This window comes from Bemisia tabaci, chromosome 2 (assembly GCF_918797505.1).
Source record: "Bemisia tabaci chromosome 2, PGI_BMITA_v3".
NCBI classification, from domain to species: Eukaryota; Metazoa; Arthropoda; class Insecta; order Hemiptera; family Aleyrodidae; genus Bemisia; species Bemisia tabaci.
The window spans coordinates 40,278,508-40,293,638 of record NC_092794.1 but is presented as its reverse complement, the minus strand read 5'-3'; the positions used below and the strand labels follow the sequence as shown (position 1 = coordinate 40,293,638).

General features: G+C 40.4%; 1 protein-coding gene across 1 annotated transcript in view; it reads right to left on the bottom strand.

Annotated features, from left to right (window-relative positions):
* LOC109037293 (dynein beta chain, ciliary) overlaps nucleotides 1–15,131 on the bottom strand; it is a 684,333-nt gene that overhangs the window by 438,092 nt on the left and 231,110 nt on the right. Inside the window, exons 17-19 of the mRNA XM_072296415.1 lie at nucleotides 8,814–8,941; nucleotides 5,948–6,096; nucleotides 5,169–5,451 (exon numbers count right to left, since the gene is read on the bottom strand). Of these exons, the coding sequence (XP_072152516.1) occupies nucleotides 5,169–5,451; nucleotides 5,948–6,096; nucleotides 8,814–8,941 (560 nt within the window). The remainder of the gene's footprint in view (nucleotides 1–5,168; nucleotides 5,452–5,947; nucleotides 6,097–8,813; nucleotides 8,942–15,131) is intronic.

Genomic DNA, 15,131 nt, shown 5'->3' with positions numbered 1-15,131 from the left:
GCTCAACACTGTCTGGAGCGTATCCACCAACTTCAGCAATCTTACAATCGTCTGGTTAAAATAGTAGCAACGAAACAGCATTTGAATCGAGAGAGCGGACGACGTCGACGGTAATTATCATGTCGGCAGAGAAACGTGGGATCGTCGAGGAGCTACATAAACCTGCACGACGAAACTATCCGCGTCGTAAAGTACGGATTCTCGGATTGTTCGATTTATGGCAAGCCGATCTCGTCGAGATGCAACCGTACGCCTCGTCAACAAAGGATACAGATATCTCCTCACCGTCATCGACGCGTGCTCGAAAAAGGCGTGGGCCGAACCGCTCAAATCGAAAACGGCCACGGATGTCACTTTTGCTCTGCAACGCGTTCTCAAAGCGGCCGGAAAGTCACCGAAACATTTACAAGTCGACATGGGCTCGGAATTCTACAACTCCAAATGTCAGGCATTGATGAAGCGTCACCATATCAATATGTACAGCTCGTTCTCGACAACCAAAGCCTCCATTGTGGAGCGATTCAATCGAACGCTCAAAACGAAGATGTGGAAAGAGTTCAGCGCGCAAGGATCTTACAAGTGGGTAGATCTATTACCGAAACTCATCCGTGAATATAACGGGAGCGTTCATCGCACAATCGGGATGAAACCAATCGATGTCACCGAAAAGGATGTACCGATGATCCTGCAAAAGCTTCGTGGACCGCCGCTGAGTAAAATTGAAAAGAGACGTCTGGCCAGACGAAAACTGAATGTCGGTGATCACGTCCGGATCTCGAGACTCAAAGCCATGTTCGAGAAAGGATACACACCGAATTGGAGCACGGAAATTTTCAAGATTGTCAGCGTCAATCCCACCGTTCCGATCACGTACGATCTGAAAGACGCACACGATACGATCATCAAAGGAAAATTCTACCGCGAAGAACTCCAACCCACCAACTATAAAGATACGTTCCTGGTGGAGAAAATTCTGCGTCGCAAGAAAAACCAGGTCTTTGTCAAATGGTTGGGTCTGGACGCGAGTCACAATAGTTGGATCGATAGTAAGGATTTCGTATAAATAATAATATGCAACGTGTTTGCGTTTTCTAAACGTGTTTGCGTTTTTTAAACGTGTTTGCGTTTTTTAAACATGTTTGCGTTTTCGAAACGTGTTTGCGTTTTCGAAACGTGTTTGCGTTTTTTAAACGTGTTTGCGTTTTTTAAACGTGTTTGCGTTTTCGAAACGTGTTTGCGTTTTCGAAACGTGTTTGCGTTTTCTAAACGCGAACTGTTTTTAAACTGTAACTGTAAATATCCAATAAAAATTTTTGATTCGTCAAACGGAACATTGCAATATCCATTCCAAGCGCACACTAGTACAAAATTTGAAATTACCGAATCAGACCCTAATCTACAGTATCAGATACCAGGCCCATACTGCAAGATACGGTCTTTCGAAACCGAAAAATTTTACAAGTCCGAAATCTCGAAAACCAAAACTCGTATCGAAATTCGGTCCGTACAGTTTTCCGATCTTCGATAGCGTAAAAGAATCGAATCGGTCCGCGCCGGATCGGACGAGGGTGATTTTCCGAAAATTTTCCAATTTTACCGAATCAGACCCTAATCTACAGTATCAGATACCGACACATATGGAAAGATACGGTCTCTCGAAACCGAAAAATTTTACAAGTCCGAAAATCCGAATTTATTGCACAATCTGGCAACAGTGTACGGAAAAATCAACTAATTTCTTGCCCCATCTGGCAACACTGTAAAATGCAATGTTGCAAAATTTCACCAATAAATAAATCATTTATTTACATACCGTCCGGCAACGCTGCTGCGCCATCTTGAAAAATACACCATTGCATAACCCGAAAAATGAAGGGGCATTAATACACGATTGCATAACCCGCATATTGAAGGGGCAACATGCAATACTTTCTTTTTACAGCGTTGCCATATTGAACAATAATCCCTATACAACGCTGTAATTTAATTCATATTTTTCTGCACAATCATGCAACGCTGTTGGATAATTTACTGGCCTCAAATTCCCATTTTCACCCTACTTAGACATAGACCCCAAAAATCTGGGGCCCCCTGGGGGGCCTCCAAATTTTGAATTTTGAATAACTACCGAACGGCTAATGTTAGCGTAATTTTTCTACTACAGGATGATGGGAAATTTTATTAGGAACAAAAATGATTCTTATGAATTTTTCTGTGGGATCGATATTTAAGGCGTGAAACGGGAAAAACCATCGGGGGACGGGGAGCCGGCCGTTCTGAGGCAGATCCGCGAGCTGCGCTGCCTGCCCGGGACGCGCGCCGCGGCCCGCCGCGCAGTGCAGTGTTACCGACGACACAGCCGCTTGTCTTGGTTTAATCTCAACGATGCGTAGTTTTAAAAATATTATGAATATATCGTACTACTTATAAAGCCTTAAAATAGGGCTTAACTTTTGCAGGTAATATAGGTATACAAGCAAGCGCACGGCAACAGAAGGAGAAGGGGTTAAGTGCTGGAGTTCCGGACTGTTTTGTTGTATGGGTTTGTCAAGTTTATTAAAGCATCCGACATAACTGTATCAGATATCAGATGAACTAAAAATCACAAATCTTATTTGTATACCACGATGACCTGAGAAATGATTTTAAAGTGTTTTTTTTTTCTTTTTCTCGGTGCTGCGCCACCAGAATGGTATCTAAATATGCTTACATACCTTAAGGTTCCTGGGAGATGGCTTCCTGCCAGACTTTGTAGACAGGGAACCTAATTTTTTAAAAAATGAGTATACATAAAAACATGCTTATTCTCATCTCTTGAAGGGACGTTTTGGTACATCATTGCTACGTTTAGGCATTTTTTTAAGAGGACCAAAACCACCTTCAAAACTTGCTCCAAAAAAACGCCAAAAGAATCTTGAGAAAGCTTGATACGGATAAAAGACCCCCATAAAACCTTTATTGGGCTGCTTCTTGTACAGTACAAAGAATAATATTAAGTAATAACTAGCCGTCAATATCCGTTAATCTGTAAAAACGGTCCATTTGAGTGATAGGAAGTCGCGCCTTCTGGGAACCTATCCTGCTATGTCATCAATTAAATCGCGCGTCATACGATATCCCGCAATTTTGGTAATCTTGCAACTGATTAGGTACTGATTTTGACTGATTTGTTGATATTTTGACCAAAAATTAACCTTTTGATGATCTCTGAAGCTAATTCGATCAGTGCTATATTTTACGATAAAGTTTAAGGTGTACGTTTTGTGCATTGCATATTTTGCAAGTCCCGTTTCTTGACAATTGTCTCCGACTTACTTACCTAGAACTCTACCATGAGCTCCATACAAATCAACAATCGGTACGAGATTTGCGGGTTGAAAAAGAAGAAATGCAATGCATTTCTTCCTGAGGTACTGGTCCTTCTCAGAGGTTCTTTAAAGGATCAGAACCTGCATGATAAATAAATTTCCTCCTGTATCAATATTTTTTTCAATACAAATGTTACCAACTCCACTCCAAACTCCAAAGAACCAAATAAAAGATAATATACATGGATTTTTTGTACTGCTCATTCCAGTTTTTATGTCTCGTGGTAAGTATCAATAATATCTTCAAGGGTGACTCGATAAAAAGAAGCGATAGTATTCAGATATCTTCTTTTTTTTATTAATTTAATATATTGTTCTACTTTTTGAAATATGCATATTTGTTGAATGGCTGAAGGAGTGGGGAGTTCATGAAAATAAAAACTTCTATCAACTGGCTGGAGGAAAAAGAGGAGAAAAGAACATTGCCGGAATGATCCGTACGTATCAGTACCTATGCAATTGCAAGAAACCATTGAACATGGACGAAAAACGATATTAGAGGAAAGTGAGGGAAATCTGGTAACCTTGTGGCGGAGGGACTGTGAAGCCCCCCCCCCCCCCCCTTCCCCTCCCAACTCCTCAAGTAATGCCTTTGCGTCAAGTTTAGCAAAATTCTTGCTTACGTAAGCAGCTCATGGTCCCATTCGCCGAATGTAACATGAAAAATAAGCTAAAAATAAGTTATCAAGGATCCGCCATTTCAAATAGTCATGAAAAAGTGGGTCAAAATCGTATTAAAACTTGTTGTGTCGCTCTAATATCTTAAAAAATGTAATCCTTTACAAACCTTACGTGAGGAAGAGGTAAGTTACTCTGTACTGAGGTTGGAAAAGCCCTATATTCAGAGAAAACAATACGCGTGATGCGCGATAATCGACCCCTCCCATTGACTCGGCGCTCTCATATTGGAGTATTTCGCCTTTTGCTTGTTTTCATGTATTACTAATAAAAAGTGGGGCTTATATTGCTAAGAAAAATTATTTAGGCAGTACGGTAAATTAATAAAATTATTTTTAAAACTGTGCATCGTTGAGATTAAACCAAGACAAACGGCTGTGTCGTCGGTAACACCGCACTGCGCCGCGGCGCGCGTCCCGGGCAGGCAGCGTAGCGCGCGGATCTGCCTCAGAACGGCCGACTCCCCGTCCCCCGATGGTTTTTCTCGTTTCACGCCTTAAATATCGATCCCACAGAAAAATTCATAAGAATCATTTTTGTTCCTAATAAATTTCCCATCATCCTGTTGTAGAAAAATTACGCTAACATTAGCCGTTCGGTAGTTATTCAAAATTCAAAATTTGGGGGCCCCCCAGGGGGCCCCAGATTTTTGGGGTCTATGTCTAAATCGAATGTCTATAGGGTAGAGATGAATCCCTGAAATTTTCATGCTTTCTTCCAGAAGTGCACGATTGTTATGATATTTTCCACTTATTGGCCCCACTAGTAGAAGATAATTATTATTGGAAATTTAAAGAGTTTAATCATCCCTAGCAATGAGCACATGTAACGACGGAATATTATAAACCATAATATGAGTATAAATGATACGTAATTGATGTCATTAAGGGTGCAAGAAAAGGGAAGATTCATTGAGGTGTGCCAGCATGATAATCACAATCTAGCAATTACTGTGAGGATGATTTGAAAGGTATCACCACATTGATTAATCTTAAAAAAGTGACATAATTAGTATAAATGTATATAATAGTAAATGTACGGAAAGGAAATCTCAATCTAAGAGATTTGACGCTTGCATGATTTTGGTTTTTGACGGTCACAGATGTATTGTTAAGGGCTTACCTGGTCCTGAAAACAAGCAGAGCCGAACGCCCACACACACGCAAACACAAAGTACATTTCGTACCATTCTTTAGGACTGTCGCTCGGTACGTTGGATGGAATTAGGAGGGCATCAAGTAAAGAGCACAACATTTGCACGTGTGTGATTTCAGGGATCGGAGTAATGCGCTTGAATTTGGTTCGCAAGACTTCCAACGATGGAGGGACATACTTGTCAAATAATATTAACAACGTTCCTTTCTCTGCATCATCTCGTCGATTTTCTAGCCAGCTTGTCATATAACTGAAAAAGAGAAGAGACGAAACCTTTTCTAGAAAAAATCATTGGGAAATACAATATCTTTGGATGCAAATATTATCCTTAGGAATTATTTTCATTCGCCCTACAAACTGACAAAGGGCTATCCGAGATGAAATGAAGGTATTTTAGTCACTAATTAATGTCAGAATTAACAACACCAAAAAGGTACCTCAGAGATTACATTGCACATACTCTCAAAACCTCTAAAACTCTTCTGCGTAAAAATGGATTGACCAAGAAATATTGTTCAAATGCGAGCAGTGTAGCAGTGATACCAAAATTCCGGGAGCACTAAATGATTCATTTGAATAATATTTTAGCTGCTTCCATAAACGTTACTATTATTAAAGTTTCGTGTCACGATTTCAAGAGAAAAATTGCAATTTTCCTCACTAGCAGGACAGCGATTTCAAACCTGAATGGCTTGTGATTATTATTTTAAGGTTAGGGATTTGTTAATGTCTCTTGAAAAACTTACGGGTTCCAGCCCAAATCTTGAGGATTAATATATAAGATGCCTGCTCGCGAGACAGTGGCGGGTGTAGCTGTTTTCAGGTTTGAAATTTCAAACAGCAAACGCATTTCTGGTGTTAATGCTATTCGCTCGTTACTTGCTAAAGTTAGCACCTGGAAATTAAAAGTTTTCTATGATCATAATTCTTTTACCATTTTATTTTATTTTACAGGATGAGCGAAAAGTCCCCGACCCCCCCCCCCCTCTAACTTTTGAACGCATGCTTGTATTGAAACGAAATTTTGGGGATGCTCCTAAATCAATAAGAGCTACTTTTTGGCACATCCAAAAATTTGGGGGGGGGGCGCTCTCCCCGCGGGGGGCGCACACTAACTCGAAATTTTCAAACGGTAACCTCCCTCTTGTGATACATCGTTGGAAAGGTAATAAAATAAGAAACTTTTTGGCACAAACTGGAGGTCGCTACAACTTTTCGTTCTCGAGTTATTCTCGGTCAAAGTTCAAAATAGGCCAGTTTTCAAAAAATCGTAAGTCCGGTTCAGGAAGGTGCAGAAATGCAAACGAGGCGGCAAAATTTTCAACATTGCATGTACTTTCAGAAGAAAATCGTCAAAAACCTTATCGTCTGCGCCTAGTGTGATTTTAGCCCCCCCCCCCCCTCACGCGATTAACCGTCTTTCTTGCGGGAGGGGCGGCCAGTTCACTCGATGCGGAAGTAGGTACCTTTTTGAAGGTAACTCAGCTACCTGACGAAGCCCAGACTATTTGGGGGGGGGAGTGCCGTCCTCCCCCCCCAAATAGTCTGGGCTTCGTCATCGCATGGAAGTCATGGACTTCCGCATCGAGTGAACTGGCCGCCCCTCCCGCAAGAAAGACAGTTAATCGCGGGAGGGGGGGGCTAAAATCACTCTAGGCGCAGACGATAAGGTTTTTGACGATTTTCTTCTGAAAGTACATGCAATGTTGAGCATTTTGCCACCTCGTTTGCATTTCTGCACCTTTCTGAACCGGACTTACGATTTTTTGAAAACTGGCCTATTTTGAACTTTGACCGAGAATAACTCGAGAACGAAAAGTCGTAGCGACCTCCGGTTTGCGCCAAAAAGTTTCTTATTTTATTACCTTTCCAACGATGTATCTCAAGAGGGGGGTTACCATTTGAAAATTTCGAGTTAGTGTGCGCCCCCCGCGGGGGAAGCGCCCCCCCAAAAAAAAATTTTGGATGTGCCAAAAAGTAGCTCTTATTGATCTAGGAGCATCCCCAAAATTTCGTTTCGATACAAGCATGCGTTCAAAAGTTAGAGAGGGGGTCGGGGACTCTTCGCTCACCCTGTATATTATTGGTTCCTGAGTGGTCTGCAACATCTAGAACTGGCTAATAGCCATGATTTGGAACAATTAAAATTCTGAGGTAGGTAAGTACAATCTAAAGAACCTCTTGAATAAATAATTCAAGACTGAAAAATTCCAAAACGTCAATGAGTCTGTAGCGAGACTGAGCATCGAGAAGCCCAAGACAGATATGGCAGTGCGCGATTGGTACCGCATATCCAATAACACCCATGAAAATACTTGTAACTTCTAATCCCATCGTTTCCTTGAAAAGTAAACTATATGATGCATATGGAATAAGACGAGTAGGTAATGTATTGGACGTATTTTCTTAAAAATAAAAAAATGGCTTTTTAGGGTATTTAAAAAAATGAAAAATTTGAAAGATAAAAAATGCAAATCAAGAAAAGTATCATAAATGTAACGCCTAATGTGATAGCCAAATGCAGAATGGAAGTTTACAAATTTTAAAGAATTTTAGCGCAAACCGCAGGTGAATGACTTACCTAATTGATTCAGAAGTTACCAAATTTTTGGAGGAACTTGGCAACGCTAGCAATTCGTGGGGACATTTTTTGGGACATGAAATTTCCAGAAATAGGGCTCTTCGTGATAGAATAGTATCAAAGGAAAAGAATGAACGCAAGCAAAGCTCCGGGGAATCTGTCCGGTTTTGCATACGGTTCTTTGAAACAGAGAGTTTTTCAATAAACAGCACCACATTTCAAAGCCTGCTTCCCGCTTCAAAGTAGGGTGGCCGGCCATTTTTTACAGTGTCGGAACTCCTATGTTGCAAGGATAAATTGAAAGCCTACCTTTACAGATGTTTACATACCCTCTTCAATGTATTGATGTATCTCTCTTACAATTTTGGTACGATAAAAATACATTACAATTCATTCTGCTCTCTGATTTAGAGCGTCAGGTTCATTATTTGTGTTCCGAAACAAAAATTTAAGGTTATGGGGACTGGTATAGTTGTAAACAAAAGTTTCGGTTATTCCTCTTGCTAATCTCCCTGACCTTCATCAGAAAGAGCCCATCGAAGCATTTTCAAATGATGAGGGGTCCGTTTCTTCCGGTTAAATATACAGATTAAGCAATCCTAATTTTGATTTACAGAACAATACGGTCGTACTGTTCAAAATCACAGACCTTATTCACTTGCTGCCTCGGATCCGAAAATGTCGAATTAATGAGGGAGAAAAATGCGATTTTTCATTTTTAAAAGATTTAGAGATTTTCTCAACGGAACCAATATTTTCTCAATATAATCGAGCTTCTTAAATTTAAATGAAGAGCTTCGAAATACTGAGCACGCACTTAAACTTAAAAAGAAAAGCATCTTGAAGCAAAGGGAGCAAATTCTAGTTTGCTGATGAGTCCCACAAAGTTAGTATTCCTACGAAATCCAGGCTTTTCACCAAAATGAAGCACGGCTCCCTTTGCATCAAGATGTCTCAATGGGACTGGCTTGGTTGCTAGCAAGAAGCCGGCAATAAGGAAGAATAGGTGATGAAACATTTCAGCAAGAAACCTTATTGTCATCCATTACTGTATTCAAAGATTCTATCCACATTGGATCAATATCTCCATCCATCACCATCCACTTCGGACCATCTCCACTCATAAGTGCCTGGTCTCTGAGCAAAACCGAAAAAAGGCCTGAAATAATATTAACAAAACAATCTTGAGGAAAAATTAAACATAATGAACAGAATTGAACGTAAATTCTATACCTTTTAGAGATGGGTGCATAAAGACGAGAATATTTCGGTAAAACTTTGTAGACCCTCATTTCTCAAGAACATGTACAGGGTGTCTCACGAAAAAGGAGCCACCTTGCATTTCTGCCAAACGCGTCGGAATTTCGAAAAACGGTAAAAGACGTGTTCGTTTATATCGAGGGGGACACCTTTTGGCGTATTTGATGTTTTCCCAAACCGCGGGAGGGGCGCGGGGCGGGGGGTGCCCCACCCGTAAGTCGAACTTTTCAAATGGCACCCCTACTTTTTTTATTTCAGAAATCAATTCTACTTAAAAAAACAAGCCACCCTGTCCAAACCGAATGTAAATCGGACAATTTATCTGTGATGGGCAGAGGTTGAAACACTTTTTTCATGCTCTTTTCAAAAATTTCCCATGCCCAATGGAATTGCTATATCAAACCAAACTCTCAGCCAAAAAAATTCTTAAATATTGCACTTTCGATAAAAAAAATTAAAAAAAAAAAATCTGCTGCACTCGAAATCTGGAGCACGCGGAGCCTTTCTTTGTGACATTAAAATTCGTTTTACCGAACATTTCCGAGGGGCGCTCATCGGGAGGGGCTAATAAGTTTTAGACAAAAATTATTAATCTTTTTTCTGAAGCATATGAAACCGTTTCCATGAAGAAACAAAAAAGTAGAAAAACAACGCACCGCGGAAAAATAGCGTCCTCAGAAGTACCAAGGTCCGGCTCAAGTCATCGCCCTCCCCCCCACCCCCCCCCCCCCCCAAAAAGCTAATCCATTTGTTTTTCCCCTTTTTTGCTTCTTTATGGATACAGTTTCATATGCTTCAGAAAAAAGAATAATAATTTTTGTCTAAAACTTATTAGCCCCTCCCGATGAGCGCCCCTCGGAAATGTTCGGTAAAACGAATTTTAATGTCGCAAAGAAAGGCTCCGCGTGCTCCAGATTTCGAGTGCAGCAGATTATTTTTGATTTTTTTATCGAAAGTGCAATGTTTAAGAATGTTTTTGGCGGAGAGTTTGGTTTGATCCGGCAATTCCATTGGGCGTCGGAAATTTTTGAAAAGAGCATGAAATAATTGTTTCGACCTCTGCCAATCACTGAAAAATTGTCCGATTTACATTCGGTTTGGACATGGTGGCTTGTTTTTTTAAATAGAATTGATTTCTGAAATAAAAAAGTAGGGGTGCCATTTGAAAAGTTCGACTTACGGGTGGGGCACCCCCGCCCGCGCCCCTCCCGCGGTTTGGAAAAATGTCAAATACGCCAAAAGGTGTCCTCCTCGATATAAACGAACACGCCTTTTACCGTTTTTCGAAATTCCGACGCGTTTGGCAGAAATACAAGGTGGCTTCTTTTTCGTGAGACACCCTGTATAAATCTTAGAAACATACCCATGTAATTATACTTATCGATTACGTAGAAATATTAACACTTGAGACCCTCTATCTTACCTAGAGTCTGATACTAGTAATCGGAAGTATGGCAGTTAGAGAAAATGAAAATGCATTTGTTTTGAAAGATGCCTTGGCTATAAAGTGCAATGACATTTTATACTTCATCTCGCAGTCTGGCAGAACTCCTGACAAGTAAACGTTGAGAAAATACGTGGCAAAAAGGAATGAAAATTCTCAAAAAACAAAAGGAATACATACAAATGTCTAGACATACATGCAGGCCATGCTTTGCACTCGTCTCCCCACAATTACAGCATGTAGGGCAATAAGGTAATACGCCAACATATCGACGGTGAAAGTGCAGAATTGCGTATCTCGGAAAGAGCGAATTTCCAGGAGAGTAAAAACAACTGTCTACATTCTCCTTATTGTCAGTAGAAGGATAATAATTCTTGAGGATAGCAAGAATAAGATACATTTTCAGACTCCATCAGAATTTTGAATAATTTCTCGAACTGTTAGAGAATGCGGCAGATGCGGAGATTCGCGTTTTCGGTACTAAGTAACGTTTTATCACGAAATAAGCATGTTTGCAGTTACTATTCTAAACCTTTTGTTGTCGGATTTGGATCATTTAAAGACTTATAAAAGAGTCTCTCGCTTACAATTCCGAATCAGAAGCCACGGTGCGTTTTAAACAATTTTAATGCGGTCAACATACCACCCGCGATTTTTTTGCGGAAATGTCAACTAGAAGGCCTACTGATTGAGGAACAACAAACCGCGAAATCTGTGATGGGGCCGTTTTTGAGAAAATGCGATTTTTCGCTTTTTTGGCGGGAATTTCGGGTCAAGGCGCTGAAAAAGTCAAGTTAGGCTGTTTTTGTAGTTCGTAAATGCATATCCTATACATTTTGAGCCAATCAAGTGCCAGTAGATAGCTATTCGTGCATATTGCCCAAAATTCATATCCTTAAATCCACGACTTTTGGGTTTTTGGGGGGTTAGTCAAGAGGAGAAATCCGAAAAAAAGAGGATTAACCCGGAACAAATTGCTTAACAAACTTTTCCTACGTAAACTTCTTCAGTAGGTCCTATTGAACAACATACCAAAAGTTTACCACGGTTCGCTCCCGGAACACCCCCCCCCCCCACCAATTGCCTAAATTTCAAAATGGCGGCCATAATAAGGCCTCTGGGAGTTCGATTTTTTTAAAAATACGCATACAGTGTCATGTGAGGTGTCAAATTCCTATGTAATTTTGGTCGTAGATTTCAAATATGAAGTAAAAAAAGTCCCTTGATCAAAAGGGGGTACCCCAAATCCAAGATGGCAGCCAATTTTGAAAGTCAAGAGGGTGGATTTTTAAAAAGTTCGCGTGATAAGGCAAGTGAGGTATCATTTCTTATGTAATTTTGGTCGTAGATTTCATTTATGAAGTCATAAAAGCCCTCAAGTCAAAGGGATTGCTCCAAATGCAAAGATGGCGGCCAGCTTTGAAAGGCAGGAGGGTGAATTTTTGAAATGTTTACGTGACATCCCTAGTAAAATAGAATCAACCTGACGTTTCATAAACTACCCTGAGTCAGATTGATATCAGCCTGAATTAGTCTGACTTTATCTCAACGAGGGTACCAAGAAGCCTTAGTATATATCGATGGTGAAAGTGCGTATCTAGGTTTTTGACAGTTTTGAGTTAGCTGCACAAACGTGTTGTTGAAGTTGTCGCCTATCTACCAGCAAGAGATTACAATCGAAAAAAATCGGGAAGTCACCTAAAACCGTTAGATTTTTTTTGCGTATCTTGGGCTTAAGTGTAGAAATTCGTATCTCTTTCTGACCCCTTCATTTGATCCGGCAAGCCTTATGCACACTGCATGCTCCTTAGCGTTTCCCGCCAACAGTGCATACATCAGCTGGTCAGCTGTTCTAAGGTTTTATTTATTTTCAGAAGTTCGCTGGTTTTGAAGAGTTGCTAAATGCTTATTTCTCGCGGGCTTTCCAGTATTATTTTTTCATAGATACCTATTACTAACGGCACGCGGCGTTCATGTCCATTATTCAGTCTCTGGGCCAAAGCAATCGTAAATTATTGACGGTTCATCCACAAGGGTCAGTTGTATTAGAGTCAATCGAGTCATACAATGCTTCAACCACCATATTGGATATCAACTAAGGCTTCTAAAGAAGTTTCAAGTATGAATAAACTCTATTTTTGATCTGAATGATCAAGAGCAGGTTCAACACGCTAATTGCGGAAATGCGTATCTATCGATCAAATGACATTTTCCGATCATACAAGGCTTGAGCCGGCCGTATGAGATCAAACTAAAGCTTCACGGTGCGTTTTAAACAATTTTAATGCGGTCAACATACCACCCGCGATTTTTTTGCGGAAATGTCAACTAGAAGGCCTACTGATTGAGGAACAACAAACCGCGAAATCTGTGATGGGGCCGTTTTTGAGAAAATGCGATTTTTCGCTTTTTTGGCGGGAATTTCGGGTCAAGGCGCTGAAAAAGTCAAGTTAGGCTGTTTTTGTAGTTCGTAAATGCATATCCTATACATTTTGAGCCAATCAAGTGCCAGTAGATAGCTATTCGTGCATATTGCCCAAAATTCATATCCTTAAATCCACGACTTTTGGGTTTTTGGGGGGTTAGTCAAGAGGAGAAATCCGAAAAAAAGAGGATTAACCCGGAACAAATTGCTTAACAAACTTTTCCTACGTAAACTTCTTCAGTAGGTCCTATTGAACAACATACCAAAAGTTTACCACGGTTCGCTCCCGGAACACCCCCCCCCCCCCAATTGCCTAAATTTCAAAATGGCGGCCATAATAAGGCCTCTGGGAGTTCGATTTTTTTAAAAATACGCATACAGTGTCATGTGAGGTGTCAAATTCCTATGTAATTTTGGTCGTAGATTTCAAATATGAAGTAAAAAAAGTCCCTTGATCAAAAGGGGGTACCCCAAATCCAAGATGGCAGCCAATTTTGAAAGTCAAGAGGGTGGATTTTTAAAAAGTTCGCGTGATAAGGCAAGTGAGGTATCATTTCTTATGTAATTTTGGTCGTAGATTTCATTTATGAAGTCATAAAAGCCCTCAAGTCAAAGGGATTGCTCCAAATGCAAAGATGGCGGCCAGCTTTGAAAGGCAGGAGGGTGAATTTTTGAAATGTTTACGTGACATCCCTAGTAAAATAGAATCAACCTGACGTTTCATAAACTACCCTGAGTCAGACTAATTCAGGCTGATATCAATCTGACTCAGGGTAGTTTATGAAACGTCAGGTTGATTCTATTTTACTAGGGATGTCACGTAAACATTTCAAAAATTCACCCTCCTGCCTTTCAAAGCTGGCCGCCATCTTTGCATTTGGAGCAATCCCTTTGACTTGAGGGCTTTTATGACTTCATAAATGAAATCTACGACCAAAATTACATAAGAAATGATACCTCACTTGCCTTATCACGCGAACTTTTTAAAAATCCACCCTCTTGACTTTCAAAATTGGCTGCCATCTTGGATTTGGGGTACCCCCTTTTGATCAAGGGACTTTTTTTACTTCATATTTGAAATCTACGACCAAAATTACATAGGAATTTGACACCTCACATGACACTGTATGCGTATTTTTAAAAAAATCGAACTCCCAGAGGCCTTATTATGGCCGCCATTTTGAAATTTAGGCAATTGGGGGGGGGGGGGTGTTCCGGGAGCGAACCGTGGTAAACTTTTGGTATGTTGTTCAATAGGACCTACTGAAGAAGTTTACGTAGGAAAAGTTTGTTAAGCAATTTGTTCCGGGTTAATCCTCTTTTTTTCGGATTTCTCCTCTTGACTAACCCCCCAAAAACCCAAAAGTCGTGGATTTAAGGATATGAATTTTGGGCAATATGCACGAATAGCTATCTACTGGCACTTGATTGGCTCAAAATGTATAGGATATGCATTTACGAACTACAAAAAACAGCCTAACTTGACTTTTTCAGCGCCTTGACCCGAAATTCCCGCCAAAAAAGCGAAAAATCGCATTTTCTCAAAAACGGCCCCATCACAGATTTCGCGGTTTGTTGTTCCTCAATCAGTAGGCCTTCTAGTTGACATTTCCGCAAAAAAATCGCGGGTGGTATGTTGACCGCATTAAAATTGTTTAAAACGCACCGTGAAGCTTTAGTTTGATCTCATACGGCCGGCTCAAGCCTTGTATGATCGGAAAATGTCATTTGATCGATAGATACGCATTTCCGCAATTAGCGTGTTGAACCTGCTCTTGATCATTCAGATCAAAAATAGAGTTTATTCATACTTGAAACTTCTTTAGAAGCCTTAGTTGATATCCAATATGGTGGTTGAAGCATTGTATGACTCGATTGACTCTAATACAACTGACCCTTGTGGATGAACCGTCAATAATTTACGATTGCTTTGGCCCAGAGACTGAATAATGGACATGAACGCCGCGTGCCGTTAGTAATAGGTATCTATGAAAAAATAATACTGGAAAGCCCGCGAGAAATAAGCATTTAGCAACTCTTCAAAACCAGCGAACTTCTGAAAATAAATAAAACCTTAGAACAGCTGACCAGCTGATGTATGCACTGTTGGCGGGAAACGCTAAGGAGCATGCAGTGTGCATAAGGCTTGCCGGATCAAATGAAGGGGTCAGAAAGAGATACGAATTTCTACACTTAAGCCCAAGATACGCAAAAAAAATC